General features: G+C 63.5%; 2 protein-coding genes across 2 annotated transcripts; one reads left to right on the forward strand and one right to left on the reverse strand.

Moving 5' to 3' along the window:
* Positions 1–1907: 1907 nt before the first annotated feature.
* SPDEF (SAM pointed domain containing ETS transcription factor) lies at positions 1908–10367 on the forward strand. The gene is made up of 6 exons (XM_068173543.1): positions 1908–2022; positions 6181–6654; positions 7097–7294; positions 7386–7433; positions 7882–8022; positions 8119–10367. Exons 2-6 carry the CDS (start codon positions 6207–6209, stop codon positions 8295–8297), a joined length of 1014 nt encoding a protein of 337 aa, XP_068029644.1. The 5' UTR covers positions 1908–2022; positions 6181–6206; the 3' UTR covers positions 8298–10367.
* Positions 10368–11232: 865 nt separating this feature from the next.
* Positions 11233–20126, reverse strand: PACSIN1 (protein kinase C and casein kinase substrate in neurons 1). Its single transcript, XM_068173542.1, has 10 exons — positions 19988–20126; positions 14540–14672; positions 14056–14212; positions 13689–13924; positions 13370–13525; positions 12869–13044; positions 12542–12662; positions 12336–12460; positions 12025–12218; positions 11233–11684 (listed from the first exon to the last, which is right to left on the reverse strand). The coding sequence occupies exons 2-10, from the start codon at positions 14600–14602 to the stop codon at positions 11575–11577; spliced, it is 1338 nt and encodes a 445-aa protein (XP_068029643.1). The 5' UTR covers positions 14603–14672; positions 19988–20126; the 3' UTR covers positions 11233–11574.
* Between the last annotated feature and the right edge of the window lie 3017 nt (positions 20127–23143).

Here is a 23143-nt window from a genome sequence, read left to right on the forward strand (position 1 = left end):
GGTGTCACAGCAGATCCAGCATGCCCAGCCTGTGCAAACCAAACCCCGCTCACCAGACATCCCCCAAGGCACAGCCCGGCTGCGGGGCAGGAGTGGCCACAGGAAGGGCGGGATGGCCACGGTGCTTTCCCAGCATGGCTGGTGGCAGGCTGGTGTCGAGTTTACACGTGACTCCACTCTGCATCTGCAGTTCCCACAGCCGGGACACTCGTGTTTCTGTGCTGTGGGGAAGGGATTCGTGCTTGCAGGGCTGCGGCCCCAGGGCTGTGCTGGGATGTTCCTGCTCTGGGTGCCCTCGGGGGATCCTGAGCTGTGACACGGGAGCAGCTTTGGGTGCCCGTGGGGCCTTGTCCAAAGCAGTGGATGCTCTGAGTGGGCTGGGGAGCTCAGCTGTGGCTGCTAGGAGCTCTGGGAGGGCACTGGGGGGGCCTGGACCCCCCTCCTGGCTGTGCCACCTCCCAATCAAACATGCCCAACCTGTGGCAAAGCCCAGGAAGGGGCTGGTGGCTTCCCAACACAGCTGCTTGTCCCGGGGTCCCCCCACAACGACTTCCACGTGTCCCAGTCGTGTTTACCAAAACAGGGGAAAAGAACTCCCCTGGGACGCGGTAGCCCTGATCCAGGGGGAGCTTTCCCCACGATAAGATAACATTGAGGCGTTTCTAAAGGGAGGCAGAAACTCCTGGTGCTGCCGATAGCAGCGAAGCCCTTTCCCAGTGCTCACACCGGGGTCTCCTTCCTCCAGGGTTTTCATTTCCTCAGGGCAAACATTTCCGATGGATGGCTTATCGGCTGTGCCTGCCCCGGGTCAGGGCAGCGAGGGATGCCAGCTCTGTCACCAGTATGTGTGCTGGGGACAGCCACGTGCCTGCTGGGCCGTGGTGACGTGGGGCCAGCCTGTGGGTGTTTGTGGCGGGGTTTGGTCTGACGTGGGTTTTTAGGGCACGGGGGAGTTTGGTTTTGGCAGCGCTACGTGCGCAGGAGAACTGCCTGAACTGCCCTGCCTGCTTCATGTGCTAAAAAAAAGACAATAAATACCAGCTCGGTGTCTGTCTCGCTCAGAACTGCTTTTTCCTGCTCGTGCCGGTGGAGACAACCTGAGCCTGGAGTGCGGCACGTTCTGGCGGTGCCCCCGTGCCCCATCCTGCAGTCACAGACCCCCGGGCAGGGGACAGAGCTGTGTCCCTGAGCTGGGAGGGTTTGGGTGCTGTCAGGGCCTCCTTTCACCCCCAGTGTCCCTGTGCACCCTCACTCACAGGCTCCGTCGCTGGCTGCAGCACTTGGGCAGGGGTGGTTCAGGGGCTCGGGCCAGGGATGCTCCCGGGGTAGCCCTCGGGGATGCTCCTGGCCCCAGCGTGGCCCAGCCTGCTCCAGGAGTGGTGTCATGCCATGGACGCTCACACACCTGACAGCTCCCTGTGCCGCAGCTCTGACTCCAGGAGGAGCCAGGTGTCTGTCCGTCCCTGTCCCTGTCTCTGTCTCACCCCACGTGAGGGTGGGAAGGGGTTAACGGTGCCAGGGTTTGCCCCACTCCCCTCCCAAGGCCCGTTCTGGTCCGAGCCCGCCCTGGACGCACCTGCCAAGGGTTAACCCGGCCCGGGCTGTTCAAACACCTCGGCTGAGGTAAGCGCCGTTGTTTGTTCAGGTAAATAAGGAAGGAATCGGATATAATGGGCAAAGGAGGCTCTGGCTGAGCCCTGCCACTCACTGCCGGCGTCCCCCTCGCACGGCCGCCGCTGGCTTCGTCGCTCTGCTGCCCCCGGAGCCACGCGGGGTGCCCCGCTGTCCTCGCTGCCCCGTCCCCGCCGGTGCCCGCCGCGGGCCGATGCGGCTCGGAGCGGCCGTGCCGCCGCGGGGCCGGCGCTGAGCCGGGCGCGGTGCTGCCGGCCGCGCTCCCCGCCGGGGCTGGGACGCCTCTCCTGGGGCCATGTCCCCCGCAGACACCGCGCCCAGCGCCGCAGGGACGGCGCTTCCCACCCTGCGCTGGCACCCATGTGGATTCTGAGCTCGCACACCTTCGAGGTAAGGCGCCCGCGCTGCCGCGACCCCCTGTGCTCCCCCAGCACCCACCCAGCCCACCTTCCCTCCCTCCAGGGCTCTTGGCACCAGTGTGGGGTGGGCACGGTGCTGTCCCACGTCAGAATCCCACCCCACAGCTCCTTGCACCTTCAGGCGCCGTTAGGGCTGACAGGGACAGGTTGTCCCTCGGTGCGAGGTTCCTGGCATTTCTCTGCATGGTGTCACCCAAAGTGAAATTGCTATTCTTGTGTCTTTGCAACCTCCTCCTGCTCAAGCAAGGAGGGTGGGATGGAGCCAGGACTTCTGGGGCCAGCTCCTCCTGAGCCCACCTGGTGACAGCTGGGACACCCAGGGTCCCGCCAGCCCCTGTGCCAGGCAGGGGACAATGAGCTTTGGGGCACCGTGTGACAAACCAGCAGCTGAGACCCCTTATGGAGTGTCCTGGGTGGCTGTTGAGGAGTTGCCAGCTCCGGGGTGTCTCTGTGAAGCTGAACCCCTTTTCCAGACCTGCACTGTCCCAGGTGCTTTCCTGCTGGGGTGGCTTTTTTTTTTTTTGTCAGCCCTGAAGTCACTTTGGCTGCGGGTTTGGTTTTCGTGGTTCTGCTCGGTTAGTGAAACACAAACACCATGAGGGTGCCAAATCCCCACAATACCGGTGCTCTCTGGGGCTGGGAGCACGGGGGGGAAGGTGCTGCTATAAATAGGGGCTCCCTGGCCCCAAATGGGGAACACCAAGCTCTGCTGCTCACCGGGGGGACAGCGAGCACCAGGCTTTGCTCGGGTCACTGGCGGGTGGTGCCTGTCCCCTGGCACTGCTGTTTGCCTCCCTGTGCTGATGGAGAGGGCAGCGTGACCCAGGGCGTGGGGACCCTGGGGACACCTGGTCGCCGTGCCAGCAGCCATGCAGGTAATGGCAGGAGGAGCCAGGGCACCTCGGTGGTGTCGGAGGAGACGGGGGGGGAGCCGTGGGGCCAGGCCCCCCAGAACGGGCTGCATCCCCCCGCAGGTCCAGCAGAGTGAGCCCGGGGCTTGCCCTGGCCCCAACCCTGTCACCATGCAGGTACCAGAACCGCCCCACAGGCTGTCACCTTCCCAGCCCCCTGCTCTGTCACCTCCCCAGCCCTCCAGCACCGTCCCCAGTCCCTGCCCTGGCTGTGGGGAGGTTTTGGCCAATCCTCCTTCCTCCACCCAGAGATAAGAAGGGTGCGTGGCACAGGGTTTGGCAGCAGGACGTGGCACAGCTGTCACTCTGGGGCTTGCAGGGTGCATGGGACATGCTGGCAGGATCTCAAATTGTCAGCAGCTTTTGAGCACCCACCTGGGCGCCTGCTGCAGCCCTGGCTTTGCAGGGACTCCAGGCCTCTTTTCCTGCTTAATCCAGGCCACTCTGGGCAGTGTGGGACAGCTCTGGGTCCCACACATCCCAGTTCCTCCTGGGACGGCACAGCCCAGCACATCCCTGTCCTCAGCCTGGGGCTGGAGGTGACCCTGGAGCCTGGCCCTGGTCCCTCACCCCCGCTGCCAGGGAAGGGCTTTCGGAAGTGCCCGGGGGCTTGGGATTCATCCCGGGCGCTGTGGGCAGCACCCCTCCCGCAGGGGGGCCAACCTCCAGGTCCCACAGCGCTCCTGCACAACCTGTTCCACCGCTGATTGGATTTTAATTAACGGACCCATTGTTCGAGGGTGGGGGGTGGGTGAATTTCTTTTTTTTTTTCTTTTTCCTCTCGCTCTCAAGGGCCGATCCCAGCGTTCCACCCTGAGCCATGGTGGGTTGCCCTTGCCAGGAGAGCTCGGGGTGGCACGGGGGTCCTTGGCCCCATCGTTATCCCCCTCGGCTGCAGGGTCTGTGTGGGGCTGGGTCCCTGCAGGCCTGTGGAGCTGAGCCGTGAGCCAGCACCACCCACAGCCCCGAGCTCGGGCTGGCTCCGTGCCCTGGGAAGTGCAGGAGCCCCATTCCTGTCCCACCACCCCATCCCAGCCGGAGCTCCCGGTGGAGCAGCAGCTGTGGAGCTGCCAAGGCTGATGCAATGACCGGCTCAGCCTCGCTCAGCTCGGGCAGGGGTTTGGGTGCCGTGTGGGCCTGTGCACCTGGGGCTGCTCCTCCAGCTCTCCTTTTCCAGGGAAATGCAAAAAGGGGTAGGGGAAGAGGGGGAAAGGCCACCTGAAGTGGCTTCTCAGTGCAAACAGGTCCCACCCAGCCCGGCTGCCCGTGTGCCCGAGCGGGAGAAAGTCAAACAGCTGCCCCCGCCCTGAGAGTACAGCGCCCTTGGTGGGGCACAGCTCAGGCTTTTGGGGACACTTCCCAAGGGATTGGGTCCCTCTGATCCCTGCTGGGAGGACGGGAACAGGATGAGGGTGATGATGGAGCTGGGGCTGTCCATCCTGTGGCATTCCCAAGGATGGTTCCATAGCGCTGCTCCCCCATGGGTGAGGATGAACCGTGACCTCAGAACATCCCAGAGGCGTTGGGAATGAGGAACCCATCCCCTCCCCAGACACCCCCACGGCCAGCACTGTACAGCAGCAGGAGCTGCACAAGCTGTTACCACTTCTCTTTTGTGCTGGGAGCAGCGTGAGGCTGGATTTAGGGCTGATCTCCTAAAGCTCTTCTTTTAATCCCGAGCAAATCAAGGAGAGGTTTGGAAGCAGGCACCATCTCTCAGGGAAACTGTTTGGATGGTGGGGGCAGCCCCAGAGCAGAAGAGGCTTTGGGTATCCTCTTCTCCCTCCTCCTCCTTGCTGTGGTGCCACCAAAACCACTCAGGGACGTGGGCTCCAGCTCCTGAACCCAACAAACCCTACCCAGGCCCCCACGGGCTGAGGCTGCCATGGGTGCTATTTAGGTGCCCCTGGCTCTTCCACAGGTTTTTCTGAGCTCTTCAGGCTATTCCAAGGATGAAGTGATGAGCTTCCACCAAGTGCAGGCAATGCAGAATTTCAAAATCCCATATTCCTGGGAGCACTGAATCCTCGGGACCCCCACTAACTCCCCCCGGAGCATGGGACACGGGGCTGGGTCCTCATTGTCCCTCCTTCACTGACCACTCCCATGCTTGGGGGCTGTGCTCTGCTTGGAGAACCCTGTGGGATCTTTTCCTCTCATTCCTTTTAAACCTTTCCCCCTCCAGCTGGGGCTTGGAGCAGCAGGGCACCCCCTTTCCCTGGCCACTGCCCCTGCTCCCCTTCAGGGCTGCCTGGTGTCCTGAGGGGTTTCAAACTTTGCACGCTCCTTTCCCAGTGCCAGCTCCATTGCTAAAGCTCCTTTTTCTGCTTTTAAACCACCCATTTGGGATGGTTCTTCTTCTTCTTGTAAAATGCGATGCTGAAGGTGGAGGAGCTGGGCAGTGCCCTGGCCATGCCCATCAACAGCTTCTCCCTGGCAGGGGCTTCCCCCTCCCAAAGTCTCAGGATGGTTTTTGGGGAGGTTTCTCCACGGATGGAGCCATTCCCCGGTGTTGCCATGGAAATTCAGCAGTTTCATCCTCTTCTCCATGGCCTCCAGGACTCTGTGCATGCAGAGACAGGTGGGGACAGGCTGATTTGGGGTAGTTTTTCTTGCAAGAGAGTGAAGGTAATTGCAATTATTCTGTCTTACAAGGAAAGTTCTCATCTGGGGGTTGGCAACAGCGGCCAAGGGCTCAGTGCCTCCCGGGAGATCTGGGTCTGGAGGCTGTTGTGCCTCAGGTGGAAGCAGCAGAGGACGTTTTCCATGCTCAGAAACATGTCCCTGCAGCTCAAGCATCCATTGTCACCCCAGGGCTGTCCTGCATAGGTCCTGGGGAGCCCCCCCAGTGTCCCCCACTGCCTCCCACCGAGGCCTCAGCTCTACCTGTGACTGAGCTGCTGCCAGCCTGGGGTGCAGCCCCTGGGGAGACCCTAAACACCCAGACCCTAAATACCCAGACCCTAACCAGATCCTGCTCATCTCCTGAGCTCCTTCTCCCTGCTGGCTGCTGCTGCTGTTGGTCCTCCCAAACTGGGGACAGCCCCCCCAGCCACGGCTGACCCCGCACTCACCCGCAGGCTCGCGGGGCACAGTGGGGCTCTTTGGAGGGTTTTTCCCCTCTAACAGGCTTAGTTCCTCCCTTTGTGCCTGGCTGCTGGGCGGGAAGGCAGGAGCGGTGCCGGGCTGAGCTCTGCTCCTCTCTCCTCCCCGGGCAGGTTTGGAGCCGGCGTTGAGCAGAGGGATGGGCAGTGCCAGCCCCGGGCTGACCACTCTGCCCCCCGGCCGCCTCGCCTGGCCGGACCCCACGCTGCTGCCACCCCCGCGGGACCCCGACCCCCGGAGCTGGGGCTGCCCGGAGAGCCCCAGCCCCCCCAGCACCCCCGAGCAGCCCCTGCCAGCCTTCTGCCTGCACTACTTCGACATGCTCTACCCGGAGGACACGGCCTGGGCCACCAAGGGCGCCGGGGAAGCGGCCCACAGCAGCGCCCAGGGCGGGCGGGACGAGGCGCGGAAGGAGCCGGAGCAATGTCCCATCATCGACAGCCAGGGCCTGGGGCTGGGGCCCGAGGGGGACCTGCAGGACAGCCTGCACCTGGAGGAGCACTCGCTGGAGCAGGTGCAGAGCATGGTGGTGGGCGAGGTGCTGAAGGACATCGAGACAGCCTGCAAGCTCCTCAACATCGCCGCAGGTGGGTGACCCTCGTGGTGCCGGCAGGGACGGATGTGCTGGCGTGGGAGCCAAAGCCACGCTGAGTTTGAGGGGCTGCAGCCGCGTGTGGGGGTCTGGGGGAGAGCGGCTGCTCCACATGGGAGGATGGATGGTTCCTGAGGGGCTGCAGCCACGTGTGCGGGTCTGGGGGAGAGCAGCTGCTCCACATGGGAGGATGGAATGGTTCCTGAGGGGCTGCAGCCGCGTGTGGGGATCTGGGGGAGAGCGGCTGCTCCACATGGGAGGATGGAATGGTTCCTGAGGGGCTGCAGCCGCGTGTGGGGGTCTGGGGGAGAGCGGGGAGGATGGAATGGTTCCTGAGGGGCTGCAGCCGCGTGTGGGGGTCCGGGGGAGAGCGGCTGCTCCACACGGGAGGAGGGGACAGCTCCTGGCTGGCCACACTCACCCTCCTCCGCCCCCAGACCCCATGGACTGGAGCCCCGGGAACGTGCAGAAGTGGATCCTGTGGACGGAGCACCAGTACCGGCTGCCGCAGATCGGGAAGTCCTTCCAGGAGCTGTCGGGCAAGGACCTGTGTGCCATGTCCGAGGAGCAGTTCTGCCAGCGCTCGCCCGCCTGCGGCGACATCCTGCACGCCCACCTCGACATCTGGAAGTCTGGTGGGTGCCAGGGAGCGGGAGGGAGCCTGGGAGGGTGGGCGATGCTGTGCCGCAGGAGATGCCCCCCTGATCCCCTGCTCCTCCCTTCCAGCCGCCTGGATGAAGGAGAAGGCTGCCCCGGGAGATGTGAGATACTGCGGTGAGTTCTGCGTGGGCTCAGCTCCGCTGGCCCCACGCCTGCTTCGGGCAGGTCCGGGGTACTTGAGGGGTCCCTCCCTGCTCCATTGCAATCACCCGGAGCACTGGAGCAGCTGCTGCTGTGGGATCTGTGCGGCTGCACTCCCTCTGCCCAGAGCAGCCCCGCGGCTCTCTGCAAAATCCAGCCAAGGAAATGGCTCGATCCCCTCACTGGCCCTGTCCCACACCCCCGCACCCCTGCGGGCTGCGCAAGGGCAGCACTGAGCTCTTCTCCCTGCTCCAAGACAGGGAGGGGAAAGCAAATCTTCCAGACCCAGAGCCGGGCTGAGCCCCAGAGACCCTCTGGCACCGAGCGGGGCTCCCTGATGAGGACTCGAGCAGCCCCCTGGGACGGTGCACGCAGCGAGCTCCGTCCCTTCCCTGCTCTCACCCGTCCCTTCCCGTGGCAGGAGGTGACACCAGCTGGGCCGACAGCGAGGTGGACTCGTCCTGCGCCGGCCAGCCCATCCACCTCTGGCAGTTCCTCAAGGAGCTGCTGCTGAAACCACACAACTACGGGCGCTTCATCCGCTGGCTCAACAAGGACAAAGGTGGGCGGGGATGCTCCAGAGACCCCGGGGCGGGCGCTGGGGGGGCTGAGGTGGGGCAGGAGATGCTGTAACCCTCCGTGCCCGCTCCCCTGCCAGGCATCTTCAAGATCGAGGACTCGGCGCAGGTGGCCCGGCTGTGGGGCATCCGCAAGAACCGCCCGGCCATGAACTACGACAAGCTGAGCCGCTCCATCCGGCAGTACTACAAGAAAGGAATCATCCGGAAGCCCGACATCTCCCAGCGCCTCGTCTACCAGTTCGTGCACCCGGTGTGAGCGGCGGCGGGACCGGCTGAGCGCCGGGAGGGACAGGGGACCTTGGCTGCCTCCCTCTGCCCCAGCCACAGAGAGCCTCTGCCAGCAGCAAGGACCTCGGCTGCGGTGCGAGGCTTCCCCTGCCAGGACCTGCTGGCACCGGACACAGGGACCTCCTGACCTCCAGCAGGCCCTGGTGCAGGGCAAGGACCGTGCAGAGCCCTGGTGCCCCACGGGAAGGGTGGGCACGGTGGCTGGGCTTGTCCCCCCTCCTCTCCTCCCTCCCGGGTCCTGGCTGTAGGTGGCTTCACCCCAGCCATTGTTCAGGGAGGAAAAATCCTGGGGCATGAGCTGAGACAATGGCACCTCTGGGACAGGGACGCCCACAGGGACAGGGACATCCACTGCTGCTCATGGTGGGCTCCTGTCCCAATCCCTGTGGGAGCAGCCTGGCACCAGCCAAGGGTGCTGCCTGCCATGGGAGCTGTGCCAATGGGACCTTGGGCACCCCCTTGGGACAGGTGCATCCCCCCTTTGCTTTTCACTCCAGGACATGCTCAGCTGCTCCCCTTCACAGGCATTCGGGGCTGCAAATGGGAGTTCTGCAAAGGGAGCAGCTGTAAATGTGGGTGTGGAGCTGTGCACAGTAGGGGTCCCCCAAGCTGGGTCCCCCCATCCTTGTGCACAGGGCCACCAGAGTCCTCCTAGGACCCCAGGTTCTGTGCCCTGGCACAAAGCTCTTCCCTTGATTCGGATTTTACTTGGACTGCCTGATTCTGGAGTTTGGGGAAATGGAGATGGCAGCTTTGCCATTTCCCTCTGGACAATAAATTCAGAGCGTGATCCGCCGAAGCTGGACTGGGGCAGAGAGCTGGGAATTGCTTCACCTGCTCATTGCACCAGAGTCAGAGTTACCTGGCAATGTTGATCTTTTATATTATAGGGGTTTTTTTATTTGGTTATTTGCTTTTCAGTTTTGGCTGGTGATGAGTTGTGGTTTAGGTTCAAATGCTGAGGGTGGCCCAGGCTTCCAGGGATGTTCTGTGGGAGCTTAAAAGGAAAAAACACCTGGTTCTTTGTCTCTTGATTTTTTTTTTCCTTAAAAAATCCGCCGGTGCCAGCTACTGCCTTTCCTTTTTGCTCTTACTCTGTGCTGCTCCCACAACAGCAGATCCAGACAGCGCTGCTCCCATCCTGGCAGGAGGGATGGAGGGCGGCGAGGAGCAGGGGAAGGAGGAAAACTGCCTTGGCCTTTGGAAAAGGCAGCAGAAAAGCAAAAAAAAAAAAAAAGCAAAGTGTGCCTTGCGATTTGCTGTGTGTGCCCGGGCACTGTGAGGACGGGCCGGGGTGCCGGTGGTGCCCCAGATCCTGTGTCCCCCTCACAGGTCCCCTGGCAGGGTGGGGGAGGGCAGGAGGTGACATCAACCTGCTTTCACAGGCTCAGGAGAGCGCTGGGTCAGGGCTGGTGCTTGGAACGGCCCCGAAACCTGCATCGCCTCGAGCCCCGCCGTGGGTGTCCCAAGGCTTTGGCAGTGGCACAGGAGTCCCCAAAGGCAGTGGCTGCTCCCCTTGTCCCCCCAGCAATGCATCTGAGCCCCCCATCCTGCTGCACCCCAAAACCTTGGGGTGGGGGTGTCGCTACCTGGGGGTCCACAACCCCCTCAGCCGCCCCCCCGGGGGTGAGACAGACGCACAGCAAAGGAGACCCCAGAGCCAAGGACGCTGACAGAGCTCGGTTATTTTCTCTTGCTGCTTTTTGTTGTTGTATCCACGGAAATACAATCACGAGATATATATATATTATATATATACTTCTTAAATTACACAATCAATGTACAAAAACCGGGGTGCATTGCTGAGACAGGTGGTTGGTTGGGTCTTTTCTGACTTTGTGGTTTTTTTCCAGTACCTGGCAGGGGCCGGATGGCTCCCGCCCGCCGTGCCCAGCACACGGTGCTTCCCCTGCATCCACGAGAACACTGGATCCCTGGGGCCAAAAAATTCACGAACCAACGGAGGGGGCAGGATAGGAGCAGGAGGAGCGTGCGGGAAGCCGGTGGCGTTGATGCTGCTAAGGGTGATGGAAAGAAATGAGAGATGATCTGTAGGGAAGAGCTCGGGATGGCAAACGCACCCGAGGCAGGGGTGGGGGGGCCGTGCTGGGTGGCTGCAGCCGCGGGAGCTGCGGGGCCGGGGGCAGAGCCAAAGGGAGGAGGGGGACAAGCAAAGGGCAAAGCCTGCGGCCATTCCCCTGCCTTGGCGTGCCTTGATTTCGGCCGTCTTCGCCAGGCAGCTGCTCTGCCTGGGCTGTATCCTGAGCCCTCCTCCTGCGGCTGCAGCTCCTGCCGGCACCCTGCAAGGCCGGACGATGCTCATCCCCCGGCCCTGCTCTGCTCCCGCCTCCCTTCAGGCAGGGGAGGATGGCGACCGTCCCCAGCAGTGCCCAAGGCAGTCCTCGCTATCCCAGGCTGGGCAGGAAGGTGCTTCCAGCAGCACCGGGCCCTGGTGGGTCCTTCTCCGGACAGCGCTGGATTTTAGGGCCATCTCACCTGGATCTGGTGTGCGTTGGATTCCTGCCCACCCGAAGGGCGATGCTGCTCCCTGCAGCACAGACCGGGCATCGGCTCGGGAGCCTCCGCTTGCTCCAGGTGTGCTGACAGCCCAGCCGGGAGGAGGAGGAGGAAGCTGAGGAGATGCCAGCAAGCTCCATGGCGGGGCTGGTCCCACCTCACCTGGGCATCTCAAGGATGGCCGCGGGGCTGAAGGGGGCATTCACCCCCTTCCTCGGGGCGGGAGGATGAACTGGGGAGAGCATGGAAACACCAAAAAAATAACCAACGGAGTTGGACTCCAATCCCTCTTGGTTTTCTGGGATGAATTTGGTTGGTCCCAGGAGCTTCGGCGCCGTGCGTTTCGGAACAGTTCCAGCCAATCAGAAGGCGGCTCATGATTTCAGTATCTTTAAAATCCAACCAATCAGGAGCTCTCACTGGTTGGGCTTTAAGATCTTGAGGTATCGGCTTTTCGCTCAGGAAAAAAAAAAAAAAATTTCAACTAACGTAGACGAACGGACAACGTCATCTTTCGCTTCACGTTATCTTAGAAGAAAGCGACTATGCAAAATACTCTTCGGAGACAACTCTTAAAAAAATAAAAGCTTGGTCGGAAAATATGTCTGAATCTCTAAGGGTGAGGAGTGAAGGACCAGACGGCAGAATGGCTGGTTGGCTGGTGGAGAGATGGAGACAACGGAGGGTGGATTTATCTGCTGACGGTGACGAGGAGCACACCACAAGACTTAGATTGCCTCCACGTAGTTGGCGGGGTACAGCCCCAGCTGCCCGTTGTCCAAGCGCCCTTTGCACCACCCCTGCTCGTCTTCCTCACCGAGTTTGGTTAGTTCATCACCTGGAGAGGAAGGTGGAAGGGAAGAGCTCATTGCAGGTGCTGGAAATTCTCCCACCTCCTTTTTCTCCCTGGGATGGAGCTGCTGGGGGTTTGCAGGACCCATTCTGGGCACACCAGTTTATAGGATAGAAAGGCAAGGGGTGACTCATGAGCCCTCACGTGCCCTGTCCCTTCCCATTGCTCCTGTCCCTTCTGCATTTGGGCTCAGCTTCTGCCTTCCCCTTTCTGACAGTTCAACTCTTTGAAGGGCTGGGCCAACTCAGAAATTATTTGAGGGATTTCACACCCACAGCTCCAGCAGATGAGCCCCATCCTACCTGGCACTGGCAAGGGACCGTACCTGCTTTGAAGCTGAGCTCATCCTGCTCCTGCCCGTCGTAGTCGTACAGAGCCCGCACCCTCACGCCCTTCCCCGCCGACTCCTCGTCGAAGGGGTTGGTGCCGCCGTTGGCCTCGCTGGTGTTGAAGGAGTTGCTGCCCTCGTCATCGGACCACTCGGCGCTGTAGGTCTGCCCGCGGTCGTGGCTGCTCACGCTGGCAGGGGGAGGAGAGGGAGGGGTGGCTGTCACCGAGGACATCCCGCATCCCCAAATGCTTGCATGGGCAAAGGCCGTGCCTCTCATGGCACCTCCCCTTCATGCTGGCCCTCACCTCCCGCGCTCGCCCGCCTGAGCCCCCGTGTCGCCCGCGCTGCTGGCGTTGGTCAGGGCCACCCCCTCGCCCTTCTTCTGCTTCTCCTTCCGTGTTATCGTGTGCGTCAGGTCCGGGTTCCACTCCTGCAAGCACAGAGTGACCAACCCCTGAGTGCCCGGCTGCCCGCAGGGCTGCCAGCACCCAGCCAGGGCGCCCAGCCTCACCTCAAACTGGGGCCAGTTCATGGGCATCCCGGGGCCGCTGGTGCTGCGGAACCACCGGAGGTCCTCCTGTGCGTCCGACATGCGGATGGTCTGCTCCAGCTCCCGGTACACGTTGGCGTAGCTGCGGGGAGAGGCGTGGTTGGGGGGGCTGTGGGTCAGGGTGGACCCCTGGGGACAGTGTGGGACAGGGACGCGCCCAGGCCGTGTCACCTGGGGACAGGTTGTGTGTCCTCCAAGCCACCGGGGGGCGCCAGGCTCCCGCACAGCCTCCTGCCACTCTGGTACCTCTTGGTGACCATCGTGTTGGCCAGAATTCGCTGCCCCTACCTGCTGCTCTCGGCCAGGTTCAGGTGCCTCTTGATGTCCAGGAGCATTTCCTTGAGGAAGTTGAGCCTCTTCTCCTCGAACTGCTGGCACTGCTCGAAGACCTGCTCCATGCTCTCGATGTACTGCGGGGTGCACTTGTTCAGCTCGTCCAGCACCTTCTCGTACTTCTCCTGAGTCTGCAAAAACAGGAGGGATCCCGGTAGTACCTCGAGCACCTCAGAGGCCATTTCTGGGTGCTGAGAGGTCTGGTTTGTGGGTCACCAGAGCTGGGGAGCCCAAATTGAGGCAGGAGCCTCAGTGGTGGAATCAGCCCCCATAAGTGGGGTAAATCCCTGCCCAGCTCACACTCCCCTGAGCACTGCCTGAAAGTCCTTATCCTTCTCCAGGAGCACAGGGACGGGAAAATGGGAAGTGATGGTGAAGAAAGGGATGTGGTGGCCATCTCCACTGGTTTCCCTTGCCCAGTGCCCCATGCATCTGGCACAGGGCAGTGCTTCACACCTTCTGCACGTCTTGCTTGCACTTTTCCACTTTGTCCTGGAGCTTCTTCTGCTGCTCAGGAGTGTTGGACTGATCCGCCTTGCTGTTGGCTTCGCGGGTCATGGCCAGCTTCTCCTCCTTGCACGCCAGGTGATAGGCTTTCTTGGCTGTCTCCAGCTGTGGGGAGGACAGGGAAGAGACATCAGAGTAGCGGTCACAGCCCCCTGCCAGCCCCTCTGCCTGTGGGGAGGTGCCACGTGTCTCTCCCAGCCTGGACTGGGCACACAGAGTTGGACCTGGGGACACAGGGTTGCCCCAGGGCACTCTGTGCTTCTCTCACCTCCTTGAGCTTCTTGGCCCAGGGCTTCTGGGCTTTCCGGAAGCCATCCTCAGCCTCCTTGGCCTCCTTGAAGCCCCCCATGATCTGCTTGTGGTAGGCGTCCTTCTGCCAGTTCTTGACCTTCTCGAAGTCGTCATTCAGGAGGCTGTTCTTCACCTCCTGGTGCAGCTCGCTCACCTTATCCGCCTCCGTCATGATCGCGGCCCATGCCTTCTCCAGGCTGCCATACTGGGGACCTGGGGGCCAAGGGGACAGCTGGGGGTCACCCCCCTGCCCTTACCCCCTCCATTTCTGCCAGGTGAAGCTGTGATTGTACACGGGGACCCAGGTGCCCTGGGGAAACCCTCCCGTGGGGAAGCCGTGGTACCTTTCTCGATGAGCTGCCTCCACCGCTTGGACCAGTCGGTGAGCTGCTGGGCGTAGGACTTCTCGATCTTGGCCCGCTCGTGCACGCAGTTCATGAGGTCATTGCAGAGCCGGTGTCCATCATCGATCCGCTTCACCGTGCGCTTGTAGTTCCCCACCTGGGATGGGCACGGGGGCAGGCAGGTGTGGGGGCTGTGACCATCCCGCCTGGCTCAGCCCCAGCTGCCCTGGGGAAGCACCAGGCAATTCGGGGGTGCGGGGATGGAGCTTTGGGTCGGGGCTGCTCAAGCCCAACTCCTTCCAACTCCTCTGTCACTCAGGGACAGCCAAGATTGAGACCTTCGGCAGAGCCAGCTCAGACACAGAGCCACCACAGCAGGGATGCTCTCAGGCAGAGGGAGGGCAGCCCCCAGCCCAGGGGACACCCCGGGGTGCAGTGACAGTGGCGGTGGGGTCTGTGGGAGGAGAGGATGGCCGGGACTCACCTCCCAGAAGCTGTCGGTTGTTTCCTCGGCGGCGGAAGCCGACTCGTCATAGGAACCCGACATGGCTCCCGGCGCTGCCTCGGGCGTCAGAGCAGGCGCTGGGGGTTTCCTGGGCAAACACCAGCCTCATGCACTGAGGGGACAGGAGAGGGGAGTCACGGGGGGTGCAGGGGACCCCCATTCCTCCTGCCAACAGCTCTGTGGGACAAGCGTCTGGGTACAGGGGACAGGCATGGGGACAGTGCCCGCTCCAGCTCTGGACCTACAGACTCCTCCCGTGCCCAGCACCCACTTGGTGCCATGCAAACACCCCCGGAGCCATGGTGCTGGGAGGGAATCGCGGGGAGCAGCACAGTGGGCGCTCCCTGGGCAGAGCCTGGCTCAGCACTGGCAGCCGCTGGGTGAGGGGCCGTGGCAGGGTCAGGGGATGCGCCGCCCAAGAAATTCTCGTCCTGATATTCCACCCTAATCCATCCTGATCTTCAGAAAAACGGCATCCCCGGAGCGCCACGTGGCCCCACTGCGTGGCTTAACCCGTTGCTGCTTTGCTGAGAGCTGGGAAGGGGCCGGTGGCTGGGGGTGGCACTGCATGGCGACAGCTGTGGTGGCCGTTTCCTAGGCATCCTCCTCATCATCACCACCCTGACCTGGATTTGGACAGTGTTTCCACAGGAAAGCACTGGGCCTATCCTGCATGGCATCTGCCACAGGGATGGGGACAAGGTGTCCATGAACAGCTCAAATTTCCTCCTGCCCTGTCCCCAAAAGGGCATGAGAGAGATGTGGCCGTGAACCTCACACACCATCCCTCCCTTGGGAAGGTGGAATGGGCAGAGGGAGGCCCGGCTGCCTGTGCTCTGCCCTGAGGTGGGGTGGGAGGGCAGGGCTGGGGGCACAGGGTCTGCGGGGAACACTGGTGAGTGCCCACGCTCTCCAGCTGCACGCACAGCTGGCCCTGAGGTGTCCCCGGGCCGGGGCAGGGCATGGCCCCAGGAGGACAGGGACCCGAAACAGTTACTGGAGCGCGGCGCAGGGCTCGCTGTGCTGGAAGTAACAGGGCCCGGCAGGGATTTAGTGATATAACCAGGGAGGCACCAATCCCCTCCACCCTCCCCAGACGGTTAAAAATAAACGCGTGACTGTCCCTCGCTCAGCCGCCGAGACGCAGATGGATGGGGGACAGCAGCGTCCCCCCGCAGCTGGCAGCACGCAGCGCCCGCGCCTGCCTGGCACCCACGGCACCGCCACCACCACTGCCTGGCACCCACAGCACTGCCACCACGCCTCCTAGCACCCACAGGACCACTGTGCCTGGCATTCACGGCACCATCACTGCCACTGCCTGGCACCCACAGCGTGGACGCTGTCCTTGGCACCCACAGTGCCACCGCCGTCCCCACCCCAGCCCCGGTGCACCTGCAGGGGTGACAGAGCACCTGGTGGCACAGCCCCAAGGGACCCCGCAGGCGCTCTGCGCATCATCCCCCCTGAAAGCCACGGGCACCGTGCAGTGCCCAGGTCTTGTGCCCTTGGGTTTTGCTGCAGGGGCTGCACTGGCATGGCAAGGGCACCCTCAGGGTGACAGCCCCAGTGTGCCCGGGCTGGGATAGGGACAGCAGGGAGGGAGCACACCCATGGCTGGGTGTACCCCAGGATGCACGGGCACAGTGCCAGCCCGTGCTGCCCCCAGCGAGCCACTCATGCCATGGGGCTCTGCGAACGTGGCTGCCGCAGCTCCCTCTCCAAACCTCTACCTGGTCCGAGCCGCAGCCCGGGGGTTATTTTTGGCTCTGCATCACTTCCCAGCTAACGCTGCCGCCTTGTCGCCACTCTCCTGCCATGCACCCCCACGCACGACCATCCTCGCACGCCCGCACACGTGCGTGTGCCCCCACCGTGCCAGGCCGCCTGGGCCGCCTGTGCCACATGTGCCAGACCCCTGCCGGCCCCTGCCAGCCCCCGGCCCTGCCAGCGCAGCCCATCACCTCGCATCAGGGCGGCCGGCGGTGATGCCTGGCGCCTGCAGAGCCGGCGGCCGAGCTGCGGCGTGGAGAGCTGCCAGCCCCAGCCACGTGCTGCCACTCGGGTGCCCTCGGCCTGGGGGGCTCTGCTTTGGCCCTTCACTTCCACGGAGCTGCCAGGGAGAAGCCAGAGCGTTTGGCATCAAGTGACGGTGGAGTTTGTCCCAGCTCCTGCTCCACGTGCCCTTGGGCTGCTGCTCCTGCAGAAGCGGCCCTGCTGTGTGTCTCCTGTCAGCATGCTCGGTGCTGGGCACTGACACAACTCTCCTCAGCCTCCAGGTAGCTCCTGCTGGCCTGCTGCTGCAGGGGGGTCTCTGCCCTCTGTGGGGGCCGGGCCGTGGCCGTGGCCCTGTGCAGGCAGGAGGCTGCTGCAATGCAGAGGCTGGTGCTGCTGACACCGCGGGCACGGCACGGGCAGCTGCCTGCACCCCCATGGCAGAGCCCTGGCTGGCAGAGCCACGTCCCCAGTGAGGTGGGACAGTCCAGTCCTGCTGTCCCCTGTCCCCAGGTTGCTCTCTCCAGGTGTGTTTGTTGTCCCAGACCCAGCATCTCTCCTGCAGCCAAAAAGCAGGGGATGGGGATGTCCCACTCCTGCCCCGGGCACATTGGCTGAGCCTGGTGGGGACCAGGGGCAAGACTGGCTGCAGAGCCTCTGGTGCAGGTTCCTCTGCTGCCAAGAGCCCCTGGCTAAGGCAGGATGGTGGCAGATGCAGTGCAAGCAGAGGAAAAGAGCACAGAGCGAGCTGGTGTCCCCACACCTGTCCCCATGCTGTCCCCAGGCAGGAGGTTCACGCCCGGTGTGAGCCCCATTGCTGGGAGGGCAGTGGGTGAGTGAGCCTTGCCGAGAGCATCCAGGGCAGGGGGAAGCACACTGGGAGCTGCACTGGTCTGTGGGAACCCAAGCAAGTGGGCTGGGCCTCGGGCTTTTGGCCACAGGAAAGGTCATTTGCTGGCCCTTAGCACCGGGCTGCCTGAGGGTCCATTTCAGGGTGCAGAGCCAATGCCACCGTGTGGTACTGTGGCAAAGACAAATGGATTCAGCCAAGGAGGTCCAGAGGAGCCTGGCAGCAGCATCTTCCACCATGTTCTGGGGCTGCTGTGCCACATCCACCGTGGGTACCAGCGCCCACGTGCTGCTCCCACTGCGGCCACACACCGGGCTTGAGGTGGCCACACACGGGGCTTGAGGTGGCCACACATGGGAGTCGAGGTGGCTGCACATGGTGGGTGAAGTGGCCACATATGGGAGGTGAAGTGGCCAAGTGGCAGGTGCAAACCCGTGACACCGACGAGGCTTTGCAGCTGCCGGAGCTGTGCCTGGTTTGCTGATCAGTCTGACCCAGCTGAGTGGCTGTGGGATTCCCACCCCAGGGCTGGTCCGTGTGTCCCATGGGGCTGGGAGACGCTCCTGGGGCTGGCGAGGGTCAGAGCTCAGGGAGACAGGGAGTGTGGAGAGGTTTGGCTCTGGCGTGGCTGAAGCGTGCCCCCCCCCCACACCCCAGAGCCCAGGGGGACCCCGTGAGGAAATGGTTAAGTGGGTGCTGCTGATTCACGCTGGCAGCTCCGCATCAGCAGCACCCGGGGCTCAGGGCTGAGCAGCCTCAGCACCCATCCTGCCCCCCCGTCATCAAACCAAGCCCAATGCCAGGCAGGTGGTGAGCCTGGGCCCTTCCAGGGTACTGTCTCCATGGGAGCAGGCTCTTGTAGGGTCCCTCCTGCATTCCCTGGCAAAACCCCTTTGGCTGCAACATGAGCAGGGCTGGAGCCCTTAGGCAAAGAGCCAAACCCAGAATGGTGGGTGATTCTCCATGGGATTTCAGCCAGAGCAGCAGCATGGGGCTGCCCAGCACCCAGCAGTGCATGAGGTGGCTGCAAGGGCAGCAGGACCCTGGAGGGGACACGTAGGTAACGGTAGGAAACTTCTGGGAGCCACTTTTCCAGGGAATCCTGGGTGGAATGTGCCTATGGCAGCCTCCTTGTTTCCATCAGGGTCACCTGCATTGATGGGGGGATCTGAGGCCTGGGGACCTGCTGGACCCTGCGGGGTCAGGGCTTGTGGGCTCCCCCAAACCGGGAAGGAGGTTCAGTGATCCAGGAGCAGTACCAGGAGCCTCGTGTCCTGTGCACAGACGGGAGGCCGCCGGGGGCCAGGTGCTGCCAGGTTGCAGTAGCCAGGGCAGACGCATTTGTTCCAAGCCCTGGCAGAGATCGGCTTCACAGCTCATGTGGGCTCTGCAGAGAGCTTCCCCATCCCCCTGCACTCCCAAAAACGCCCTGCTCAGGGCACCCATTCATCTTCTAGGGATTTTAGGAGCCTTGTGCAAGAATTTCGGGAAGCTTGCTTGGCATTTGCAGATAACGCAAGTGTCTCTCCAGGGGAGCCTGCAGCCCAGCTCAGGGACAGCGGATGTGCCCGGAATGCGGATGGGGATCCCTGGAGGGGCAGCAGCAGCAGGATTGCCAGCACCCTGTATGTGCTCAGGCCCGGGGAAGGGAGAGGGGGCTCAGCCTCAGCTGGGGGCTCCACTGGCTGCCCAGCTCCGCAGCTCTGTCTCATCCTGCCGCCTCGGCTCGCCGCGGTAAACAAGGCTGCTCGGACACCGAGCAGGGATTTGTGCGGTCCCGGGAGCCGGGTTTAGGCAGCAATCCAAAGATGAGGTTTGCAATTAAACCCAGAAGTGGCAAACAGGGATGGTGGAGGATACGGCGGTGCCATCCCCCAGCTTCCGCATCGGGGAGGGGGGAAGCGGAGCGTCACGCGCTGCCACGGGGGTCCCGTCCCCTGAGCCTTGGTGGGATGGACCCGGAGCTGGTGGCGACAGGAGGCAAATGGGGCTGCTGGGAGCAGGAGAGGTGGAGGGACAGTGGAATTTTACCTGTCTGTGGTGGGGAAGCAGACTTGGAGCCAGAGGGGACAGGAAAGCGGGGAGATGGGGGGGGTGGCAGCAAGGGAGAAGCTGGGGTGACACGGCTGAAAGGAGGGGGTTCAGTGATGGGGTGAGGTGTTTATTTGGGCAGGGGGACAGCGAGGACAGGGACAGCACAAGTTCGCCCCATTATTTGTAGATGGGGAAACTGAGGCACAAGCCTGGGAGTGCGGCAGCATTGCAGAAGGGATGTCCCTCTCCCCAGCACCCCATCGGACACACGGAAGGGGTGAAGGTCATATACCCCCACAACCTCCATGGCTTGCAGAAGGGATCAGGGAACACTGTATCCTGCCGGACGGTGCAAAGCCATGCCTTACTGCCCGGACCTTGCACAGCAACCCCCCGCCGCCCCCCCATCCCCGCAAGGGACCCGGGCATCCCGCACCCCATCCCGGCAAGGGACCCCGGCATCCCGCACCCCATCCCCGCAAGGGACCGGGCGTCCCTCACCTCGTCGCCGCAGTGGACCCGGCTGTCCCCGCGGGGGCCGCGCTCACCTGCCGGGGGCCGGGGGGGCCGGGGGCCCGAGGCCGGGGCCGGGGCTCCGCTCGCTCCGCTCCGCTCGCTCCGCTCCCGCCGGGCAGCGGCGGCGCGCACGGCCGCGGGCACGCGCCTGCCCGAGCCGCCCGTTGCCATGGCAACCGGGATGGAGCCGCTGCTGCGAAAATCATCCGGGGGGGCGGAGGGGGGAATGGACCCCCCCCCATCCCCGCGTCCGCGCCCACCCCGAGGTTCCGCACTGCCGCCAGCCCCCGCAGGACCCGCCGGCCCCAGACCCTCGCCCTGGGCACCCACCGGGGCCGCCCCACTGCGGGGGCCGCGGCCCGGGGGCACAGCCCGGCAGGGGTGGGTGCCACGGCCAGGCAATGGCGGGGTCGGGCCCCGGGCTCCGTTAGAATCTAATCGGACTCATTCCCCTCGGGCCATGAGGCGAGGGGCTCTTTGGGGACCCCCCGGGGTTCCTGGTCCTGCTACCCCGGGGGTCGTTGTCCCTCCTGCACGGGACGGGACAGAGCCATGCACTCCCTCTGCTGCTGCCACGGCCTCTCTGTCACCCCCGCGGTTGCAGGGGGTTTTGGGGCTGAGCCACAGCTTTTGCAGGAACAAACACCCCAAAACGCCTTCGGAGAGGCAGCCGGTGCCGCCTCCTTGCCAAATGTGCCAGCTGGGAACAGGCTGGCAAGAGAATCAGGAACAGTCTTTTCCCCCCGGCAGGGCTGGGGAAGGGGGTGAGGGGGCTGCACTCCCCAAGGCTTCTTGGAGGGGAGCAGGGCAGCTCCCCCTCACTGCCATCTGCCCATCTGCCTCCTCCCAAGCCCCGGGGCTCATGCTCGGGGTCACCGGGGCTTGTTACGGGATGGGAGTCCCGGGGGCAGAGGGGGCTGGAAGCGTCGGGAAGCAGGCAGGATGCGGGTGGGGGTGATGACAGGCTCCCCGACACTGCGCCTGCATCCCCCCGCTCGCGGGGGATGTCAGGGAAATTAAAAGCCAGCAGGAGACGAGAGCGTCCAGGCGAGTAACCGAAGCCGCTGCAGAAGCCGCAGTAATGAGGCTGCCGGGGCCGCTGCCGCCGGGATCGGGTTGCCCAGAGAATGCGACCCGGTCCCGGGGGGCTCTGCCGGCCTCCGACGCCGGCTCAGCTTTCCCCTAACAAGCGCCTTCGACTGCCTAATGAAGATCGGTGGGGCTCTCCAGCCCGCCTGCCTTCCGGCTCCTTGCAGCTCCGTGCCACCCGAGCCAGCCCCCCTCACGGCCAGACAGAATGGCCCCTGGAAGGTTTCACGCCCTGCTGCAGCTGGGGTGAGACCTCGGGGATTTAATGTCCCCAGTCCCAAAGAGGAGTGGGATGGATGCTGGTTCCTTCAGGAGTGGGGGATCTTTGCCTGCTGGCGTTTCAGAGGCTGCTGAACATCTGGTCATGGTCCTTTCAAGCAGTGAGTTGGCAGTTCTCAGCACAGGGTCACCACTGGGATGTCCCAGCTGCCATCTGCCCTGACAGCATCCCTGCTGCAGAGGGGGAGATGTCCTTGGCGTTAAACATTAGGTGACAAACGCCCTCCAGGATGGTGACGGGGGGACCTCAATGACTCGGGGGGGTTCCCCAGTGCAAAGAGCCATTGCCACCAGCTTTGTGGTCTGTGCAGGTGGCACCAGCTCAGGTCTCCTTCCCTGCAGCTTGGGCTGTTCCATACAGGGAGCAGGTGGGAGCTCTGCCTCCTCAGTTCCTTCACCAAAAACTCGGTCACGACAAACTTTTCCCCGGCTCTCACCATCCCACCGTTTACTGTTTTCAGTGGTAAGTCACTTTTCCTCCTGTAAATGAGTTTCCTTGTGGGAAGCAGCAGACGGTATTGGCAGGAAATAAGCCCTGATTTATGGGGCCACTTGCCGCTCTGGAATTACAGCTCCGTGAGCACAAACGGAGAAGTCAGAGCACATCACCCACACCGTGATCCCGGCGGCTGCTGGAGCCAGAGCAGGCAGGAATGAAGAGATGCCACCAGGGATCAGGCGCCTGCCCATCAGCCAGGCAGGAGTGCCGGCCCTCGCACGAACCGAGGGGTTTTGAGCACAGCCAGCTCCCGTCTGCCTCCCCAGCAAGGAAGGGAAATGTGTTCCCTAGATCCCGGCAGAGCCCCGAGCTGTGGGGCTCAGCTGTTCCTGGGAGCAATGGGAGAGCCCTTGGGCAGTCCAGGGAAGACTGGTGTGGATGGGGGCAGAGGGAATCCCAGGATCCCGAGCCCATTCCTGTCCTCCACTGCCTCCTCCCAGGGCACAGCGGAGCGGCAGCTGGGGCTCGGGGGGCCGGATGGGGCCAGTGCCCCACGCTCGCCCCATGCCCGGGTTGTGTCGCCGCTGCGGATGTGCCGCCGGTCCCAGGAGCCCTCCGGGGAGCTGGGAGAATGCAAGCGCTACTTTGCATCTCTAATTAGCCGCGGAGGATAATTGGCGGCTCTGCGGCAGACAGGCAGCCATTGTGGAGGGCCCCGCGCGGGGCAGGTGCTCCCAGAAACCCAAATCCCACCGAAACAATCCCCTTCTTGTCTGCCTGTGACCGGCCGGGGCATCCTCCGAGCCCTTCCGGGGAAGGGGCTGGGGCCGGGACATAAAGGCTCCATTTTTCCTGGGAAGCAGCGTGGGGCTGGCTGCAGGCAGCTGCCTGAGGAGCCCCTACATTGCCCCCGCGGCCACAGCGGACTGGGGCTCGCTGCCTCCGGCCCCGCCTGCTGTGCCACGCCAGGGACAGCCGGACACTGGCGTGGCCGCCCCTGCAAGCTGCCGGCCGGAGGAGGCCTCTCCTCCTCCAGGACCATCCGCAGGAGCTCAGCAGGTGCGGAGTTTGCCTTCAAGGTGTTGCACAAACGCCGGCCAGGCTGGCAGCCCCGGGACAAAGTCTGTCCCTGGGCAGAGCCGTGCCACGCGCTGTGCTGGAGCAGCCTGGATCCATCCCCGTGCTCGGGCAGGGACCAGCACAGCTGGGGACGGGGCATTCCCAGCGAGGGGGATCCCACACAGAGCCCAGCGCAGGCTCTGGGCTCAGGACGTGGCCCCACTTGGCGCTGACACGCTTTGCTGATGTCCCTTCCCTCGTCGCCCTGCCCTGTGCACGCCACTGTCGGTCCCTGCCTGTGCCTGGGCTCTCCTCCCTCAAT

The sequence above is a fragment of the Anomalospiza imberbis genome, chromosome 26 (assembly GCF_031753505.1).
Source record: "Anomalospiza imberbis isolate Cuckoo-Finch-1a 21T00152 chromosome 26, ASM3175350v1, whole genome shotgun sequence".
Lineage (NCBI taxonomy): Eukaryota > Metazoa > Chordata > Aves > Passeriformes > Viduidae > Anomalospiza > Anomalospiza imberbis.

Coding starts and splice junctions, on each gene's coding strand:
- SPDEF (XM_068173543.1), top strand. CDS start 6,207: ATGGGCAGTGCCAGCCCCGGGCTGACCACTCTGCCCCCCGGCCGCCTC. Junction 6,655..7,096: donor GCTCCTCAACATCGCCGCAG/GTGGGTGACCCT, acceptor CTCCGCCCCCAG/ACCCCATGGACTGGAGCCCC. Junction 8,023..8,118: donor CTGGCTCAACAAGGACAAAG/GTGGGCGGGGAT, acceptor CTCCCCTGCCAG/GCATCTTCAAGATCGAGGAC.
- PACSIN1 (XM_068173542.1), bottom strand. CDS start 14,602: ATGTCGGGTTCCTATGACGAGTCGGCTTCCGCCGCCGAGGAAACAACC. Junction 13,925..14,055: donor GAGGCAGCTCATCGAGAAAG/GTACCACGGCTT, acceptor CTTGGCCCCCAG/GTCCCCAGTATGGCAGCCTG. Junction 12,219..12,335: donor CAGGCGGGCGAGCGCGGGAG/GTGAGGGCCAGC, acceptor TCCCCCTGCCAG/CGTGAGCAGCCACGACCGCG.